Below are 18,950 nucleotides of genomic sequence, written 5' to 3'. Positions count from 1 at the left end.
ATCACATCAAATCTTTGGACGCATGCATGGAGTATTAAATGTAGATAAAAAATAACTAATTACACAGTTTGATTGTAAATTACGAGACAAATCTTTTGAGACTAGTTAGGCCATGATTGGACAATAATTGTCAAATATAAACGAAAGTGCTACAGTGCCAAATACTGATTTCTAACCCCAATCTAAATAAGGCCTATGTGATGAGATCAGTGCCATGATCTGTCGTTATTGGTGGTCATAGCAAGATAATGAAAACAAAATGCATTGGTTGTCTTGGGAAACCAGCATATATGGGAATATTTTTATTTGGGTTCCTAAGTTTCTTGTGACTAACATGCAAGGCCTCAATTGTAGTTGATGACCTAAATTTGGCAACTAAACTTGTTTTGCAGGCATATTCCTCCGGTGGATCAAGTTGGGTGCCGGATAGTGATGTACAAATCATATGACCAGAGAAAGGAATATGTTCTCATTATATTCCCCGATGACACATTCAAATGAAAATATTGTCTTTGGAGACAATTCAAAGGGGGATATGATTGGTCTTGGTAAAGTTGCTATAACCCTTGAGCATTTAATTACAAATGTATTATATGTTGATTCATTAAGTTATAATTTGTTGTTCGTTTCTCAATTGTGTGAGATGGGCTACAATTATCTCTTTATGAATAAGGGTGTGGAAGTCTTTAGAAGGGATGATTCCTCTGTTGTCTTTATGGGTCGAATAAAGAATAAGCTTTACCTAGTTGATTTCAACAAAAGTAAAGCTAATCTTAAGGCTTGTTTAGTGATAAAATCTAGCATGGGTAGGCTTTGGCATCGCCGACTAGCTCATGTTGGGATGAGGAACTTGGCAAAACTTCTAAAAGATGAACACATCCATGGACTAACAAATGTTTACTTTGAGAAAGATAGGATTTGTAGCGCTTGTCAAGCCAAAAAGCAAGTTGACGTGTCTCACCCACCAAAGAGCATCATGACCACCAAGCAACCATTAGAGCTAATACACATGGACCTCTTTGGATCGGTCGCCTACCTAAGTCTCGGGGGTAACAAATATGGTCTTGTTATTATTGATGACTATTCCCGTTTCACTTGGGTATTTTTCTGTATGCCAAGTGCCAAGTTCAAGAAACAGTAAAGATATTTGTTAGAAGAGCACAAAATGAGTTCAGTCTCCCAATCAAGAAAGTGAGAAGTGATAATGGGACCGAATTCAAGAGTACTCTAGTTGAGGAGTTTTTTATGAAGATGACATCAAGCATGAGTTTTTAACTCCATACACCCATCAACAAAATGGTGTAGTTGAGAGAAAGAACCAAACACTCATTGATATGTCAAGGACAATGCTAAATGAGTACAAGACGCCGGACTTTTTTTGGTGTGATGTCATCAACTCCGCTTGCCATGCAATCAACCACCTCTACCTACATAAGAAGTTGAAAAAGACTTCATATGAGTTTCTAACCGGTAACAAGCCTAAGGTGTCATACATTAGAGTGTTTGGGTGCAAGTATTTCATACTTAACAAGAAATCCAAAACCTCTAAGTTCATATCTAACATTGATGAAGGTTTTCTTCTTGGTTTTAGATCAAATGAGCTTGCCTACCATGTTTTCAACAAAACCTCTGGGAGAGTTGAAATAGCGGTAGACATGACATTTGATGAATCTAATGGCTCTTAAGTAGAGCAAGTTGATTCAAGTGTTGTAGGAAAGGAAGATCTACCATGTAAAGTAATCAAGCAATTGGCTATTTATCAGGTTCATAAACCTAGGGTCCCTCATGGACCTGCTTCCTAGCAAAAGCTTAGCCTAGCAGACGACATTGCGAACGACGCGTAACTCCTAGGCCGGCCCAAAAACCTAACGATAGGCCAGAAAGACGATCTAATCTCCGACTAGAAGGTCTGGCCAAGGAGGAACGTCGCTCGCTTCTGACTCTGGCCCACCACCTCTCACCAGAAGGCCTAGCCAAGGAGGAATGGCGCTCACTTCCAACACCGACCCGCCTCTCCAACCGGAAGGCCTAGCCAAGGAGGGAATGACGGTTGCTTCCAACTTCGGCCCACTGCCTTCGACTGGAAGGCCTGGCCAAAGCAGAACATCGCTCGCTTCGGACTCTGGCCTGTCTCTCCGACCGGAAGGCCTGGCCAAGGAGGGAATGAAGATCGCTTCTGACTCCGGCCTATCTCTCCGATCAAAAGGCCTAGCCAATGCCACTTCCGACTCCAACCCACGTCTTCGACCGGGGATGTGACTGGCGTAGTCGGAGCCGACTAGGGCCAATCGACCAGGGATGCCTGCTTGGTGAGGACCTAGAAAACGAGCGGAGCAAGTAAGGCAGGACTCAAGTCAACCGCAATACCAAGGACCGTACCCTGTACACCTATAGGACAGTACTAATAGGGCATGTTAAAAGGGTGTCCTACCACCTTCCAAGCATGTCCAAAACCCAAGCAGTGTTGTGGGCACCGATATTTGCCCTATAGTGTTCTAGGCGCCCTCAACTCCCATACCAGGCAAACATGATAAAATCCCCCACATGCCTCTGGGCATCGATAGTGTTGTGGGTGTCGTCATTTGCCATACATAGTGAACGCGGTGTAAGTGCATCTAGCCCTTTAGTGGGTTTTGGTAAATTGAATGACAACACAATTAAAGGTCTAACAAGTTTGCTAAGTATTGAACAGGAAATTGAGTCTATTGCATATACTTGTGGGTTGTATATTAACAAGTATATACAAGATTCAACTAGTAGGCAAACTTGATGATATGCCACATTGTGTTAAAGTGAATGCCAAACTGTGTATTGTTGTATTGGAAGTTTATGGAAGCAATCTAGTTCAAGCAAAAGACAACAATGCAAATGGAATCAATGAAATGGCTTTTATGTTATGGGATATCATAGCATCATGTGAAAGCAAACATACTTGATAAATGACAATGTATAGTGGATATAAGTCGGTCTCTATATTGGTTTGCTTACATGGATGAATATATGAAACGTCAATTGGAATGTCAAGCCAAAATGAGAAGGGAATAAGGAATCTTGAATTAGCTTGACCATATTGATGTTGATCCATGTATGTCTCTATATGAGACAAACTAAAGCTTGATTAATCTCAACATTCATATCTAGAAAATATTCAAGCAAGGATCAAAATATTGAAGAAATGGTTTTCAATGGATGCTTAATATAATGTGACTTAAGTATGGCTTGATAGGGTGAAGATAGCAAGGAAAGGGCTTCGAGGTACTAAGCGAAGGTGAAGGGCAAGCGACGGCTTGGCGACCGAGGTACCATGGCTAAGGTGAAGAAGAGAGTACTTGCATTGAGTCAAGGTACTATTCAAGCTATGAGGAGTCATATTGTGTTGAGGATCAAATCATTAGTGGAAGTGACTTGAAGCCATGAAGGTGAACTCATATGTATGGAAATGGTTCAAGTCACATAATCAAGGTATAATGAGAATGAGGAAAACATATTTGATAATAGAAGTCCTCAATTGCCAAATGAAGTGGCAACCAGCTCAAAGGCATTTACATTATTTTATGCTTTGATTTTGAGTTTAGAAAAAGCCGTACTATAAAGAGGGATTCTAGTACAGTTGGTCAACTGTGCAACCAGATACTCAAAACTATAGATCTATATCTTCTTACTTAGGCAAAGCAGCCAGCCAAAAATCTTCAGACTCTACCTATTTTGGCTAGGGCGGCAGTGCCGCTCATAAACGATCATTGGGACCCAAGAGGTATAAATACCATTTGGGCCGGCCCACAACGTAGAGCCTTCTTCTCCAACAGTTCAGTTTGAAACTGAACAGACCAAAGCTCACCTCTCTCCTCCATTTTTGCTCCTTCAAGCTCCCAAGCAATCCTTGATTTCCACCATCAAAACTTGAGAGAAACGACAGCAAAACTCAATTGGAGAGCAGATCCACTGATTCCTAAAGTCTAAGAGCGTTTGGTTCACGTTTGGCCGGCGGTTCTAGGGTTTGTTACTCTTGGAGCTTGCTCCTAGCTAGTTAGGTGTCGCCCTTGTGCTTGCCAACTCGTGTGGCAGTCTTGGGATGTTTGTAACCTCATCCTGTAGCTAAGAAATTACACCTCACTTCAAGAGTTCATTCTCTTGATTTGAGAATGAGGGCAAGGCAAGCCTTGGTGGTGAGCCAATCCTTTTGTGGATGCCTCAACAATGTGGACTTAGGCAAGCCTTGGTGGCGAGCTAAACCATGGGATAAATTTTATATCTCGCGTGCTTCACTTTGTGTTCTTGCTGGTTCAGCTCTTTGCTAGCTGTTGTTAGGGTTTGGTAGCTCAATCCTCTCTTGTGTGAGATTTCTATGGTATCCAGTCTTCGAACTAGATTTTGTCTTTCTGTTGTAGGATTGAGCAGTTGAGAGGGTCAGGTTACTATCTGTGAAATATCAACGCTGTCTGCTTTATTTTTGAAGAGCGGTAGTGCCGCCCTCTGTTCTAACAGAGTTTCGAGTTGAATTTTTATAGGCCTATTCACCCCCCCCCCCTCTAGGCCTCCTAAGCGACATCAAGGTCCTTTCAATTGGGATCAGAGCCTGGCTCTCAATTTTGGGCTTAACCGCCTTGAGAGAACGATGTCGACAAGTGAGGAGGTATCTCTAGAAGAGCTTCTCGTTGAAAAGATCAAATGCTTGGAGAAGTTGACCAAAAAGCATGAAAAGCTTAAGTGCTCTCATGCTAGCTTGGTCCAAAGGTATGAAAACTTGTTAATTAAGCAAACTCATACTATTAACTCTCTATCTTGTGTTGCTCAATTAGAAGATCAGAATTATATGCTCAAAGACAAGTTGGAAAGGCTTACTAGCAAAAATGAGACTTTGCAAGAAAGTCATGATGGGCTTTTGTGCTCTCATGAGAAGCTTATGGAGTCTCATCTCATGCTAGAAGTTGCTCATGAGGTTGTGGTAACAATGGTAAAATCATACCAACCTCACACTCACAAATGCACATATACATAAGTTTCATCTATTTTATCATGTGCTAACAAGTGTTGCTCTCAAGCAAGCCAACCTTCCATTGAGCATGTAATTGTAGAAACTTGTGATGATTCCATTGCAAAAGAAAATGAACAGCTCAAGGAAGAAGTTGAAATGCTAAAAAGGGACTTGATTCAATAGAAGGGCAAGTGTAATGCTCAACCTTCTCAAGATAACCATGAAGACATGGTGAAGAAGCTTAAGAAGGAATCAACCAATGCATGCATCAAGCCTTATCAAAAGGGTTGCAAGTCCAATAATGGCAAAGTGAAGGGGATACTTAAAGAAGTGCAATCTATCCAGAATGCAGTAGTTCAGCCAGCTACATAGACTACGGTAGTGCCGCTCCCCAAGGGCGGTAGTGCCACACCTGGACAGAATAGGAAAGTTCCCAAGGCCATCAAGGTGCAACGTCAATCAAAGAAGACTCTCATCACTTGCTTCAAGTGTAAGAAAGATGGTCACCATGTTAGAGATTGCCCCTTGAAGAAAGAGGAGAAGGGCGTGAGGAAGATCCAAGAGAAGAACAAGATGGCTCATGTCAAGTTCTCCAACATGGGACACAATGCTTCTATGTGTTCCAACAAGGTCGATGATCAAGCCACACTTCCAAAGAACAAGACAAGAAAAAGCAAGAGAAAGTGTTGTGGTTGTCATGAGAAGGGACATGAAATTGGCTCATGTCCTAATAAGAAAAGTGAAGGCTTATCATCATCAACAAAGAGGTTCATTAGCAAGGTAGCAAGCAAAGTGCAAGAAGAGAAGGCTAGAAAGAACAAGAACCGCCGATGCTACACTTGCAAAGGAAAGGGACATTTAAGTAAGGATTGTCCCATGGGTAACACTTCTAAGCTCAACTTATCAATTGATTTAAATATGCTTAGGAGGCCCAAAAATGACACTTGTGCTAGAAAGGTGATTGATTCACCATGTGCTAGCACATAGGCCATTTGGGTGCCTAAGTCTCTTGTGACTAACCATAATAGACCCAACATAGTTTGGGTACCAAATTGTGCTTAGTAAGTGTTGTAGGTACTTGAAGGTGATATGAAGCTTCGGGGTGCTTGAGCAAGTTGATTGAAAATATTCACTCAAGCTATCAATCAATTCACATTGCATATTCTTATATGGTTGACCCAAAGATGAATCAATGGAAATACTTCAAACTTCATATTCACCTCGGTAACTAGTACCTAACCCTTGCTAGCTAGCCACTTGACGTGTGTTGTCTCTAATAGTTCACAAATATATGTGTGTTTGTGAATTATTAAGAGTGGCTAGAGTACTTCAAGTCTAAATAAATCATTTATCATATGATGCTTTTAATGGCCCTCTAGTAGAGCAAGATCTTATTCATGTTGTAGGTAATGAGGAACCACCTTATGGGGCAATCAAGAAAATGGCCATTGATGATATAAGACCACAAGAAGTACATGCTACAAAAGTGGAAGCTCCTCAAGTTGCTGTTGTACCAAATTCCACTGACAACTCTGATGTAGAGGTGCAGCACACCCCTGCTGCAAACCAGCAGGGCGGCAGTGCCGCACCCAAGGGTGGTAGTGCCATCCCTCCTACATAGTAGCAGCTGACTCCACTCTAGTTACATCCCTCCTACAAATCATTAGTAGAAGTGGCTTGAAGCCATGAAGGTGAACTCATATGTATAGAAATGGTTCAAGTCACATAATCAAGGTATAATGAGAATGAGGAAAACATATTCGATAATAGAAGTCCTCAATTGCCAAACGAAGTGGCAACTAGCTCAAAGGCATTTACATTCTTTTATGCTTTGAATTTGAGTTTAGGAAAAGCCGCACTATAAAGAGGGATTCTAGTATAGTTGGCCAAGTGTGCAACCAGATGCTCAAAACTACAGATCTATATCCTTTTACCCAGGTAAAGCAGCCAGCCAAAAATCTCCAGACTCTATCTATTTTGGCTGGGGCGGCAGTGTCGCCCATAAACGACCGTTGGGATCCAAGAGGTATAAATACCATTTGGGCCGGCCCACAACGTAGAGCCTTCTTCTCCAATGGTTCAGTTCAAAACTAAACAGACCAAAGCTCACCTCTCTCTCCTCCATTGTTGCTCCTTCAAGCTCCCAAGCAATCCTTGATTTCCACCATCAAAACTTGAGAGAAAAGGCAGCAAAATTCGATTGGAGAGTAGATCCACTGATTCCCAAAGTCTAAGAGCATTTGGTTCATGTTTAGCCGGTGGTTCTAGGGTTTGTTACTCTTGGAGCTTACTCCTAGCTGGCTAGGTGTTGCCCTTGTGCTTGCCAACTCGTGTGGCAGCCTTGGGAGGTTTATAACCTCATCCTACAGCTAAGAAATTACCCCTCACTTCAAGAGTTCATTCTCTTGATTTGAGAATGAGGGCAAGGCAAGCCTTGGTGGTGAGCCAATCCTTTTGTGGATGCCTCAACAACGTGGACTTAGGCAAGCCTTGGTGGTGAGCTGAACCACGGGATAAATTTTGTGTCTTGCGTGCTTCACTTTGTGTTCTTGTTGGTTCAGCTCTTTGCTAGCTGTTGTTAGGGTTTGGTAGCTCGATCCTCTCTTATGTGAGATTTCTATGGTATCCAGTCTTTGAACTGGATTTTGTCTTTCTGTTGCAGGATTGAGCAGTTGAGAGGGTTAGGTTACTATCTATAAAATCTCAACGCTGTCTGCTTTATTTTTGAAGAGCGGTTGTGCCGCCCTATAAGGCCGGCAGTGCCACCCTCTGTTCTAACAGAGTTTTGAGTTGATTTTTTATAGGCCTATTCACCCCCCCTCTAGGCCTCCTAAACGACATCAAGGTCCTTTCACACGGTAGAAACCTCCCACATGCATCTAACATAAACAATATTGTGGGCGCCTACAATCATCTTATATCCGACGGCGTGGGCAACAAGACTTAGTAGCATACGTACACTTTCTCTCTCACTTGTAAGGTGGTCTCCTTCATCTATAAAAGGGGATGCGCTCCATCCACAATACATAGATGATTTGACGACTAGGAGGATCGATTCATAGACGCGAACAACCTACGATTAAAATGATTCCAACAGAGCACATGCACAAATACTTAGCACATGTAGGAGCTCCCGTCTCTCTTAGCCCTTTGGTCTAGAGTCTGACCGGACCTCTTGCACCCCCCATCTTACTCCCTCTTGTTTGTAACCCCACAGCAAACTTTGAGCACCTAGGCTCAGGAATAAAGTTACCGACCGACTCAAACTGGACGTAGGGCATGTTGCCTAAACTAGTATAAACCATGTGTCATTGAGTGCTAAGCCACATCTGATCACAACATACAGCAAAACTACAAATATTTATATATTGGTCACTTTCTACACCAACAGTTGGCGTCGTTCATGGGGAAGACGTTGTATGTTCATGACTTTGGTCATCGGATGGCCCACCTTTCCACCATCTTCAGCATGGCGGGCTCAAGTGATACGACTCGCTTTGTCTCGCTAGAGTTTCCCACACTCCCAGCTATTGGGATGTGGGTTCCTCCCATCTTCGAGCCATCCCTAGCCTTCCTCATCGGAAGCCTAGACTTCATTGCCCACCGGCTCGGCGTGCTTCACCTCTGCGAGGAGGCACTCGTCCCAGCGCCCATCGGAGGAGGAGCGCCCTCTGACGGCTCTGGACTGCCTGGCGACCTCAATGACGAGGTGCCTGTGCTTCACTCTAAGCCTATGCTAGGCTCAAACCTCACCGTGAGTAATATACATACTGTTATTTACTCACTATTTACTATTTTCCGCCGATTCTTCGGAGGGACCCTGTTGTCCCTATCGCGACCATCGTGTAATCGGTTCCCCTATGGCCTCACATCCCCTGTGGACGGATACACATAGGGGCTCCAAAAGATGCTGGCATCGCCCCCTCTCACATCTGAATTCATAGGGATGGCGGACTACGCTCCCGCCTCTTTTCATGACCACATGGATGACAATGTTGAGAGTGATAGCTCCAGCATCAACAACGTTGTGGCACCTAGGCCACCCTCTATTCTACGAGTGCGTAATGGTGGATGCTCTAGGATAGGCACCGATGGTGGTGGAGTCTCTTTAGACCCATACCCCTCTGGACCCTCGTGCAGATGCCCTTGCATGTGCCTGGGAGAGCGGCGAGGAGCTACGACAATGACGACAGAACCAAGCACCACCTGCGCTGGTGTGCTCAGTGTAGCACGCTGCACCCCATGCACGTAACCCAACAAGTGGCGCTTAGGGTCGTGGCCGCTAGGTCCAACACAACATCATTGGTGGGGGGAACGATCCTCCACAGTTTGCTCAAGCTAGCTAGAATATCACCGCGGCGTTGATGCTTCTGCGTAGCCTTCTCGAGCCTACCAACCCATAGGAGTAGGCGATCCACCGAAACCTCTGGGTGCTTGTGGAGACCGCCGCTTTCCAATAGGTAGAAAGCTCCACGTTGCGCCACCGACTCATGACCTCTCTCCCTACTAGGGGAGCGAGGACACACTAGATGAATCGCTCCATCCGCTCACCACTATAGCCACTAGGTGAGAAATAGGAGGGCGCAGCTATGCCATGTCTTGACCAGACGCCCGCTCCACACTAGCCACCCATGCGTGAATGCCTCGAGCTGAACTGAGACACTCATAGTGTCATCAGCAACTGGCGTCGAGCCCGGCATGATGATGACATCTATTGGGCGGCGGTGAGAGCAGACGACATGGGCTCCAGCCGGACCATTGAGGGGACCAGTGAAACGCGCCCTAGGCACAGTTGCAACACCTTAGTGTTATGGTTGCACTAAAACACTTGCATCACATGAGCATGTGCATCATCATCTCATTCATAAGAATCATACCATGATGAATGTTATCGTTTCATGTGTGTTTCTATTTGAATTGCTTGGTTTTATGCTAGCATTTGTGTGTGCTCATGTGTGGTCTATGCAAATGCATGTCAAATGTCCTCTTAAACAACTTAGCTACACTTAGAATATCATTAGGAACAATGTTCATGTTGACCATATTGCCTAATTATGCTTCCAAGTAATAGTTTGACTTATGTTGACCCCTAGAGCTCTTTTGTTTGACTGTTTAAAAAGTATAGGTTAGATTGTTTGCATGGCTATGCACCCTTAAGCAAAGTTGTAGGAAATTTTATAAGGAACAAAAGTTATTTTATGACCATCTCATGAAAATGTGTAGAACATGCTCAAAAAGGGCCCACAAGTTAGTTTTGGGGGCTATTTAGAGACTTAGAAATTTTCTAAGTCTGAGGACTGAATTTCAGTTTCAAGTATCGATGTTTGGAGCCTTGTATCTCCCTAACTAGGCCGAACTAGCTCTAGATCCAATTGGCAAAGTTGTAGTCCTTACTTAGATCTCCAACTTTGTCAACTATGCCATGAGCTAGATCATCACAGTTTAGGAGATATGAAGTGAGGAACTTGCTTTGTCAGTCGGCACCGATGAACACTGAATCAGAAATTCAGACCGGCACAGTGGCCGATCGGCCGCTGCCGCCACATGGCCATCATGCACCATGGCCAGCCTGGCATTGTTGCCCACTGTCGACCGCAAGAGGCCGCGTCCGTCTGCCCTCCCACTCGGTCTTATTCGCTCGCTCCCTCTCACGCGCGTCTGAGGCACCAAGAAAGCAGAGCCGCCGCCGTCGCCATTGCTCCGCCGAGCCATGCACCCTTGCCATCATGTTGTTGCTTGCTCTAGCTAGCCCACAACTCCACCATAGTCTCCTTTATTTCGTCCACCTCACCATTGAGCTAGAGAGTCAAAGTAGAGGCCGCATTTCTTCTTCCCCGTGATGGAGCGCCATTGCCGCCGAGAGTTCCGTCGAGCTCTCGCGCGCTCGCCGCCACGTCTCGCCTCGCTCCATCTCACCCATAGCCCTACCTTGAGCTCCTCTATCACATCGTCATCTCCGCATAGTCGCCCAACCTTGGGTGTGGCCGCATTATCATTCCTACCGCCGTCTGGACCTCGCCTGAGTTGGAGCTCACTGTGACCGACCACTACCGGAGCCCTCTCACTCCCTTTTCTGCCTTCCCTCAGTTTCCCTACAAGCCCTTGAAACTTGTACCGAGCTTAGCTATGCCCTACATGGCCAGACCTCATCGGAGCACCGTCGGATCCCCTCCGACGTCTGCCATGCACGCCGCCGTCCTAGCTAGAGCTCAGTAGCTGTTGAGGGGATGGCATAGTTAGGTGCAACTCGTCGAGGCGAGCACGCCGGTGCCCTTGGCCTCGCCAGAGTCCTCACCGTCGATGAGCAAGCGTGGGTCAACCACCGCTCCTCTGCTCTGCTCCCTCTGGCCGGTGGGACCATTGACCCCATGGGTCCCGCGCGTCAGTGACCCATATTTAGGTTTTTGGTGATTTCAATGCAGATTTTGATGTTGTTTTGTAAAATTTAAAGCTAGAGTTTGGTAGATCTAAATTGGTTGGTTCCAATTTTGTTAGGATCTTGGTAAAGTGTAGTATATAGGAAAATATAATATGAGCACTTGTAGTAAAGTTTCTGGTGGAATTAAATTGTAACTTAAAATGTGTTTTTAAATGGATGCAAACTTGCTTAACTCATATCTAGAGTTCCTGTGATCCAAAAATTATGAAATTTGTATGGTGAGCTCTTCTTGATGAGTAGAAGCTCTGGTAAAAATTTGAGAGTCAGTGCATGAATAGTTTTTGAGTTATTAATTTCCCTTTTATAATTAGATGATCCTTGTGTGAATTTTAATAATTAATCTATGAATCCAATGCCCATGAAATTTATTGGAGGTTGTCCTGGTACCTTAAGAATGCTAACAAAAATATTTCTTCTGTTGTTTGGCACTTTTCAATATGGTTTCTAATTTAGGCCAAAATCAGCCTCGCTGCCTTGTTATTGTTGTGTAGGATGTTTCTATTGGTAACTTTGGGTGAAATTTTTACAGTAGCCTATTTAGAGCATGTAGTACCTATTGTAATTTTTATAGATTAAATGGTGTAGTTTTCATATATATTTATTATTCATCTTGAATAACTAAATAAATTAAGAAAGGCATTAAAAGAAATGAATTGGTGGTGAACACCTTACTTTCTGGTGTTCTTTTGATATGTGTGATGAGTTAGTAAAGTTGGTTTTGTCTATTTATATGTTTGCAATATAAGTTAATAATTATTTTCTTGCATTATGTCTTTCTGGACAGTTCTGAGAACTTTGCAATGTTCACCATGGTAATTTGGTTTTCTAGGAATCATGTGAATACCAAAGTTGTAGTGCACTTACTAAACTAGCTTGTGTTAAAATTTGGTGGTATTTGGCCAAGTAGTTTAGGAGATATGATTGCTCTCAATTTGAGTCCAGTTTTGGCTGCTCTTTGTCTTGTGAGGATAGATTTCTGTTGTTAAGTGATTTTGACCTGGTAAAAGTTGTAATCATGCCTTGAGGTCTGAAAATGAATTTTTGGCAATTTCATAAGCTTTCCAAATTGTCTTGTTGAATGTCATTTGGATTTGTAAATCTCCAGTTATGGTCAATTTACTATGCTATTGTAAATTCCCAGTTTTTGCTGAAATATGAATGATGGTGTGAATGCTTTGTAGCATTGTTCTTGTTGATTATTTAGGTGATAGGCTAACTTGAGAAAATGCTTAGGTGCAGGTGCTAGGTCCTTAACTGAAGATGAGCAATTGTATATTAGGTTGTCTAAACTTGCTAAGTTAAAGTGATTTGAATAGAGCTTAAGTTAGAATATGTATACTGCAGTAAGCATGTGCATTCCCCGAGCATCCCTAACTTCGTTCATATGCATCCATGATATTTATCTTACGCATACATGCAATAGGTGTGCCGGAGGGAATGTCACTTTTGGAGTTCGTGGGAGCAAGCCAGGAGGAGGAGCCCGAGGTTCAGGCAACCGACGAAGCAGCCGCCGAGGAGGAGTTGCCCGAGTGCCCTGACCACCGCCCATCCTCTTTCCTGAAAGGTAAGCCCCAGAGCATTCTAAGTCTCCCATGTTTTTACAAATATCTTGAGTATCTTTTATTATTGATGATGCATTAAGTATAGGAATTGGTTAGAACCAATTGTTGCATTATATCCTTACCTTGTCCAGATAAAATCCTATGACTCCTAATTAAGTGTAGGATCGAATGATGCTTAGCTATGTTTAGACTGGTAGAAGTCGGGTGATTTTCTGTCACCTACGAGATGTAGGATGAGCTCTGGTCATGGTTGGCTATATTTGCTATCATGGAAAAGAACCATAGGTTAATAATGAAAAGAGACCAGACGGGGATGATGGTAGTGCAGCAACAAGGCATGGGGGTCTTGGGTGTGAATCTATCCCCGTCTATGTCATTTAAGGACCGATTCGCTGTACGTCCTCATGTCATGTTGAACGCAGCCTAACACTTAGCTGGCCAGATAAGTTGTTCCGACCGCAAAGCCTAGTAGTTCGACTCAAGCCGGGAACCAGGGGGTCATGTGCATTCTGCAAGCAGTAAGGATGTGCTTGGGGACATTGGCGTGAGTCCAAGGGGTCAGGTATTTAAAAGTCCTACACTTCCTGGCAGAGTGACACCCTTAGGGATGCGGCGCTGTTCGGACCCACAACTCCAGAGTTGTACCAAAGGTGACTTGATTGTGACCCTGATGGGGGAAGCAGGGTTTGTGTTAGGAATACCCCTCCAGCTGGATAGGAATCAATTCGAGTCGCTGTCTCTCCCGGATAGTGAGAACTTAACTGAGCAGCGGCAACGTAGATTCACTTAATTTAACGATATGGTTAAATGGAGGATGATGATAATGTTGCCACAGTTTATACCTGATATGGTTAATAATGTTTGCATCTTAATCAAGTGATTACTTAGTACAGGTGCTAATATAGATGATAGGCTAATGGCTAAAAGTTACTGCTAGCTTAGGTTAAGAGTTGATCATTATTACTTATGCTTTTCTACAAAAATAAAGTGTTAGCCAAATCCACTAAATTAAGCTATGCATGATCCTTGGTGTCAATTATTTTTGGTTTCCAACGGGTAAGTCTAGCTAAGTACATTCTCATACTCAAGGTTTATTCCCTCTTGTTGCAGATGACCTTCTTTATCAGGGCTTCTATAAGTACTGTCTGCACCCGACGGGTGACAAAGACTAGATCACGGGCATGATCTCTATTTATCTTATTTGAATGCTTTTGTGGGATGTGATCGGCAAGCTGGTACCTGTATTTGAACTCGTGTGTGTGAGTTAAACTATTTGCTTCCACTACTTTACAAGACTTGGTTTGTAATAACTATGACTCTGATGTGTTGTAATCTATCTGTGAACTGTTTCTGAAATGTTGTAATGTGTGATGTGTTATGTTGAATCACTACGATCTTGGTTGTATGCAAGTTGGTTTGAAATCCTTCGTGGTTTTAGTTGACTACCGGGTTTATATGGGCTCAAGTGTGAGAATTTGATCGTTTCGGTGATCGCTTTTGTACTTGTGCTCTTATAAATTGGTCGGTTCTGTTATAGCAGTCACTGACCCAATGACCAGAGTCCTAGCCTGGATGGCCTGGGACCATGGGCCTTTGGCCGGTGCATCCAGAGAGCACCATTTCCACAGCGCTTCTGGCCGCCTACCAATATCACAAAGTATACTGGGGAGACGTATCTCGGTATATGGCTCGAAGACTTCTGACTCACCTACCGAGCTAGAGGAGTGGATGATGATCACTTCATCATTTAGTATCTCCCCATCTGTGTGGGGGAACATGTTCGAGCATGACTCGAATTCCTCCCACACAACAACATTCATGATTGGGCGGACCTTAAAAGGATCTTTGTCGGGAATTTCTAGGGGACATATGTCCACCCTAGAAACTCCTAGGACCTCAAGAGCTACCAACAGGAATTCAACGAGTCCCTGCGAGATTACATCCATCGGTTCTCAAAGTGATGCACTCTCTTCTAGATGTTGTCGACGTGGACATCATCAATGCCTGCCACTCTGGGACAACCTGTGAGTCCCTGATCCACAAGCTTGGATGCCTAAAGCCTGATACCACCCATGACCTACTCAATGTCACCACGAACCATGCCTTCGGTGAAGAGGCGGTAGGAGTGGTCTTTAATGGAGGCCAGGACAAGGGCAAGGCCAATCGTGAAGACCAAGATGAGGGCCCCTCCACGTAGAGGGGCAAGAAGAATAAGAAGGATCAGCGTCGATAGGCCATCTCCGCATTGGTTGCTGCAGCTGATCGAGTGGGCAAGCAGCCTCAACAGGGCCTGCCTGACCACGTCAACAAGATCATAGATAGCTCCTGCACCAACCACACCTACCCCATCAAGCACCTCTACAAGGACTATGAGCTCCCCAAGCGCTTCCTACGATAGGCCGATGGGCCGAAAGAAGGAAAGGGCAAGGAGGCAGCAGCCAAGAAAGGAGGCGCATCGGGCAAGGATGGGGATGACTTTCCTAACCCTGAGGAGTGCATCATGATCTTTAGGGGGTCCGATGCTATCTACTCCAAGCACCAGCACAAAGTGTGCTACAGAGAGGCGTGCATCGCTGAAACGGCCATCCCCTCCTTCCTTCACTGGTCAGAATCTCCGATCACCTTTGACCAAAGGGACCACCCTTCCCACGTCGCTAGACTAGGTCACTAGCCACTCGTCATCGACCCCATCATCCGCAAGAAGCACCTCACCAAGGTGCTGATGGATGGAGGCAGTGGCCTCAACATCCTCTACGTCGACACCCTCGACGCCATGCACATCCCTCGGTTGGAGCAACATCCAGTGTGCTCTCCCTTCCATGGCATGATCCTAAGAGCACAGGCATATCCACTTGGGCAGATTGACCTGCCTGTCACGTTTGGTAACCAAGCCAACTTCTGCTTGGAGGTGCTTACCTTTGAGGTGGTGGACTTCTCGGGGTCTTACCATGCCATCTTGTCATGGTCATGCTATGCTAAGTTCATGGCTGTCACCAACTACATCTACCTAAAGTTGAAGATGCTAGGATCGAACGACGTCATCACTATGGGTAGCACCTTCTCGCACACCTTCACGTGCGACCGCGAGCATTACGAGCTTGCCACTGCCATCATCAACTCTTCCAAGCTCCCACGGCTTGAGGAGTTGTCGACCCTAGTAGTCCTAGACTGCAACAAACCAACATCCTTGGCTACCTTCTGCCCACTCGAGGAAACTAAGGTGGTGGGGATAGACCCCACTAACCCAACCAAGACGGTGCGGATTGGGACACAGCTCCTGGCCAAATAGGAATGCGAGCTCGCTGACTTTCTACGCGCCAATCATGATGTCTTTGCATGGAAACCTTTCAACATGCCAGGCATACCGCGGGAGGTCACCGAGCATGCACTACGCCTCGTCCTAGGCTCGAGCCCGCCAAGCAGCGCTTGCATTGCTTTGATGATGAAAGGCGTAGGGCCATAGGCAAGGAGGTCACCAAACTCCTGGCGGCCAGATTCATCAAGGAGGTATACCACTCCAACTAGCTTGCCAATCCTATTCTTGTCAAAAAGAAGACCGAGAAATGGAGAATGTAGCCTCAACAAAGCGTGTCTTAAGGATCACTTTCCTTTGCCGCGCATAGACTAGATAGTTGGTTCCACCTTGGGATGCGAGATCCTCTCCTTTTTGGATGCCTGCTCAAGCTATCACCAGATCATGATGAAAGAGTCCGACCAGCTCGCAACCTCGTTTATCACCCTATATGGTTTGTACTATTACGTAACCATGCCTTTCGGTCTAAAGAACACCGGCGCCACCTACCAAAGGTGCATGCAGAAATGCTTCACCGATCAAATCGACCCGCTCGTTCAGCCTGATCAAGCCGAGCGGCTAAAACCAACAATCACCATCTATGTTGATGACATAGTGGTCAAAATGGCTCAAGCTTGTGACCTAATCGCGAACTTGTCTATGACATTCGTGAACCTTCGAAGGTTCAACATCAAATTGAATCCCGAAAAATGTGTTTTTGGGGTTCCAAAGGGGAAGCTGCTTGGATACATCATGTCCGAACATGGCATCAAGGCCAACCCTAAAAAAATCATAGCCATCTCCAATATGGGCCCTATACGCAACGTCAAGGGCGTATAGAGGCTCACCGGCTGTTTGGCCACCCTGAGCCGATTCATCTCCCGGCTCAGCGAACAGGGGATGCCCCTCTCCAAACTACTCAAAAGGATAGACACATTCGTCTGGACTGAGGAAGTACAGCAGGCTTTGGAGAGCCTCAAAGCATCACTGACATTGGCCCTAATCTTCGTCACTCCTGAATAGGGAGAACCCCTCCTCTACGTCGTGGCAAGCAACCATGTGGTGAGCGCTGTCCTAGTCGTCGAAAGGGAGGAGCTAGGACACCATCTTAAGGTCCAGCGACCCATATACTTCATCGGGGAGGTACTTACCGACCCCAAGGTCCGGTACCCCTAGGTACAAAAACTCCTATACACCATGCTGATGGTGACCTGGAAGCTCCTACAGTACTTCACCAACCACGAAGTCGCGGTCGTCACTTCATACCCGCTCAGAGACATTGTCCACAATTGTGACATCATGGGACAGATCTCCAAGTGGGCACTCAAACACATGGGCCATGACATCAGGTACATTCCCTGTACCACTATTAAATCTTAGGCTCTCATAGACTTTGTCGCTGAATGGATGGAGGTCTAGCTTTCGACCTCAGACGTCACCCATGAGTACTGGATGATGTACTTTGATGGGTCTGTAATGGCGCTTGACTCAGGGGCTAGAGTGGTTCTAATCTCCATGGATGGGAGTAGGCTCTGCTACGTGATTTGCCACCACTTTTCAACCTCAAGAAACACCATGAAATACAAGGCCCTCATCAACGGACTGCGTGCCGCCATTGAGCTCGGTGCTACGTGACTCTACGTTCATGGTGACTCAGAGCTGGTCGTCGGCCAGGTCATGAAGGAGTCCTACCCCAAAAGCCCCCTCATGGTAGCATACTGCCATGAGGTGTGCAAGCTCGAGGATAAATTCCAGGGGATCGAGCTACATCATGTCCCCCGAAAGGACAATGCTGCCACCGATTTTCTCACAAAATTGGTGGCTAGGCGGGTTCCGTCTCTAGATGGGGTCTTCATCAATGACCTTCACAAAATGTTTGTCCGCATCCTAGAAGGTCCAATCCAGACACACCCCGATGCAGACCCAGTGCTTGGGGGCTCTGAGCCTAGTGCCTCTGTAATGACATCGCCCGCCGACATTGCCGTGTTGGCACTCGATCAAGCCAACTGGTGAGTGCCGCAACTCGCCTACCTCCTCGATGAGCTTCTCCCACCCGAAAGGATTGAAGCACAACTGATCGCTCGATGCACCAAGACATTTGTCGCGATCGGTAATGAACTCTACAAATGGAGTCCATTGGGAGTACTCATGAAGTGCGTCCCTACCAACCAAGGCAAGCAGCTCCTCCTCGAGGTCCATGCTAGAATCTACGAACATCACGCAGCCCCAAGGTCGATGGTTAGAAAAGCCTTTCACCAAGGTTTCTACTGGCCCATTGTGCTATGAGATGTAGATGAGGTCATTCCTAGGTGTGAAGGATGCTAGTTCTATGCTCGACAAACACATTTGTCGGCACAAAGAGTTTCAAACCATCCCCATCACCTGGTCGTTCAAGGTCTAGGGCCTTGACATGGTAGGATCCCTCAAAAAGGGTCTGGGCTACTTCACTCACCTACTCATAGCGGTCGATAAATTCACCAAGTGGATAGAGGTGAAACCCATCACCAACATCTGCAAGGAAGAGGCAGTCAAGTTCTTCCTCGACATCATCTACCGGTTCAGTGTTCCTAACTATATCATCACTGACCATGGGACTAACTTCACTAGGAAGAAGTTCTTGGACTTCGGTGATAGATATGGCATCAGGATCGACTAGGCCTCGATTGGACACCCATGTACTAA

The 18,950-nt window shown here is 45.4% G+C and overlaps 1 protein-coding gene and 1 long non-coding RNA gene across 2 annotated transcripts; both read left to right on the top strand.

Moving 5' to 3' along the window:
* Positions 1 to 406: 406 nt before the first annotated feature.
* Positions 407 to 14,157, top strand: LOC136552095 (uncharacterized). Its single transcript, XR_010782755.1, has 3 exons — positions 407 to 548; positions 12,838 to 12,978; positions 14,087 to 14,157. It is a non-coding gene; the product is annotated as an uncharacterized lncRNA (long non-coding RNA).
* Positions 14,158 to 15,698: 1,541 nt separating this feature from the next.
* On the top strand, positions 15,699 to 16,265 carry LOC136548809 (uncharacterized). Its single transcript, XM_066540196.1, has one exon. The coding sequence runs from the start codon at positions 15,699 to 15,701 to the stop codon at positions 16,263 to 16,265; it is 567 nt and encodes a 188-aa protein (XP_066396293.1).
* The last annotated feature ends 2,685 nt before the right edge of the window (positions 16,266 to 18,950 follow it).

This window comes from Miscanthus floridulus, chromosome 4 (genome assembly GCF_019320115.1).
Source record: "Miscanthus floridulus cultivar M001 chromosome 4, ASM1932011v1, whole genome shotgun sequence".
Classification (NCBI taxonomy): Eukaryota; Viridiplantae; Streptophyta; class Magnoliopsida; order Poales; family Poaceae; genus Miscanthus; species Miscanthus floridulus.
This window is presented reverse-complemented; position numbering and strand designations above follow the sequence as displayed.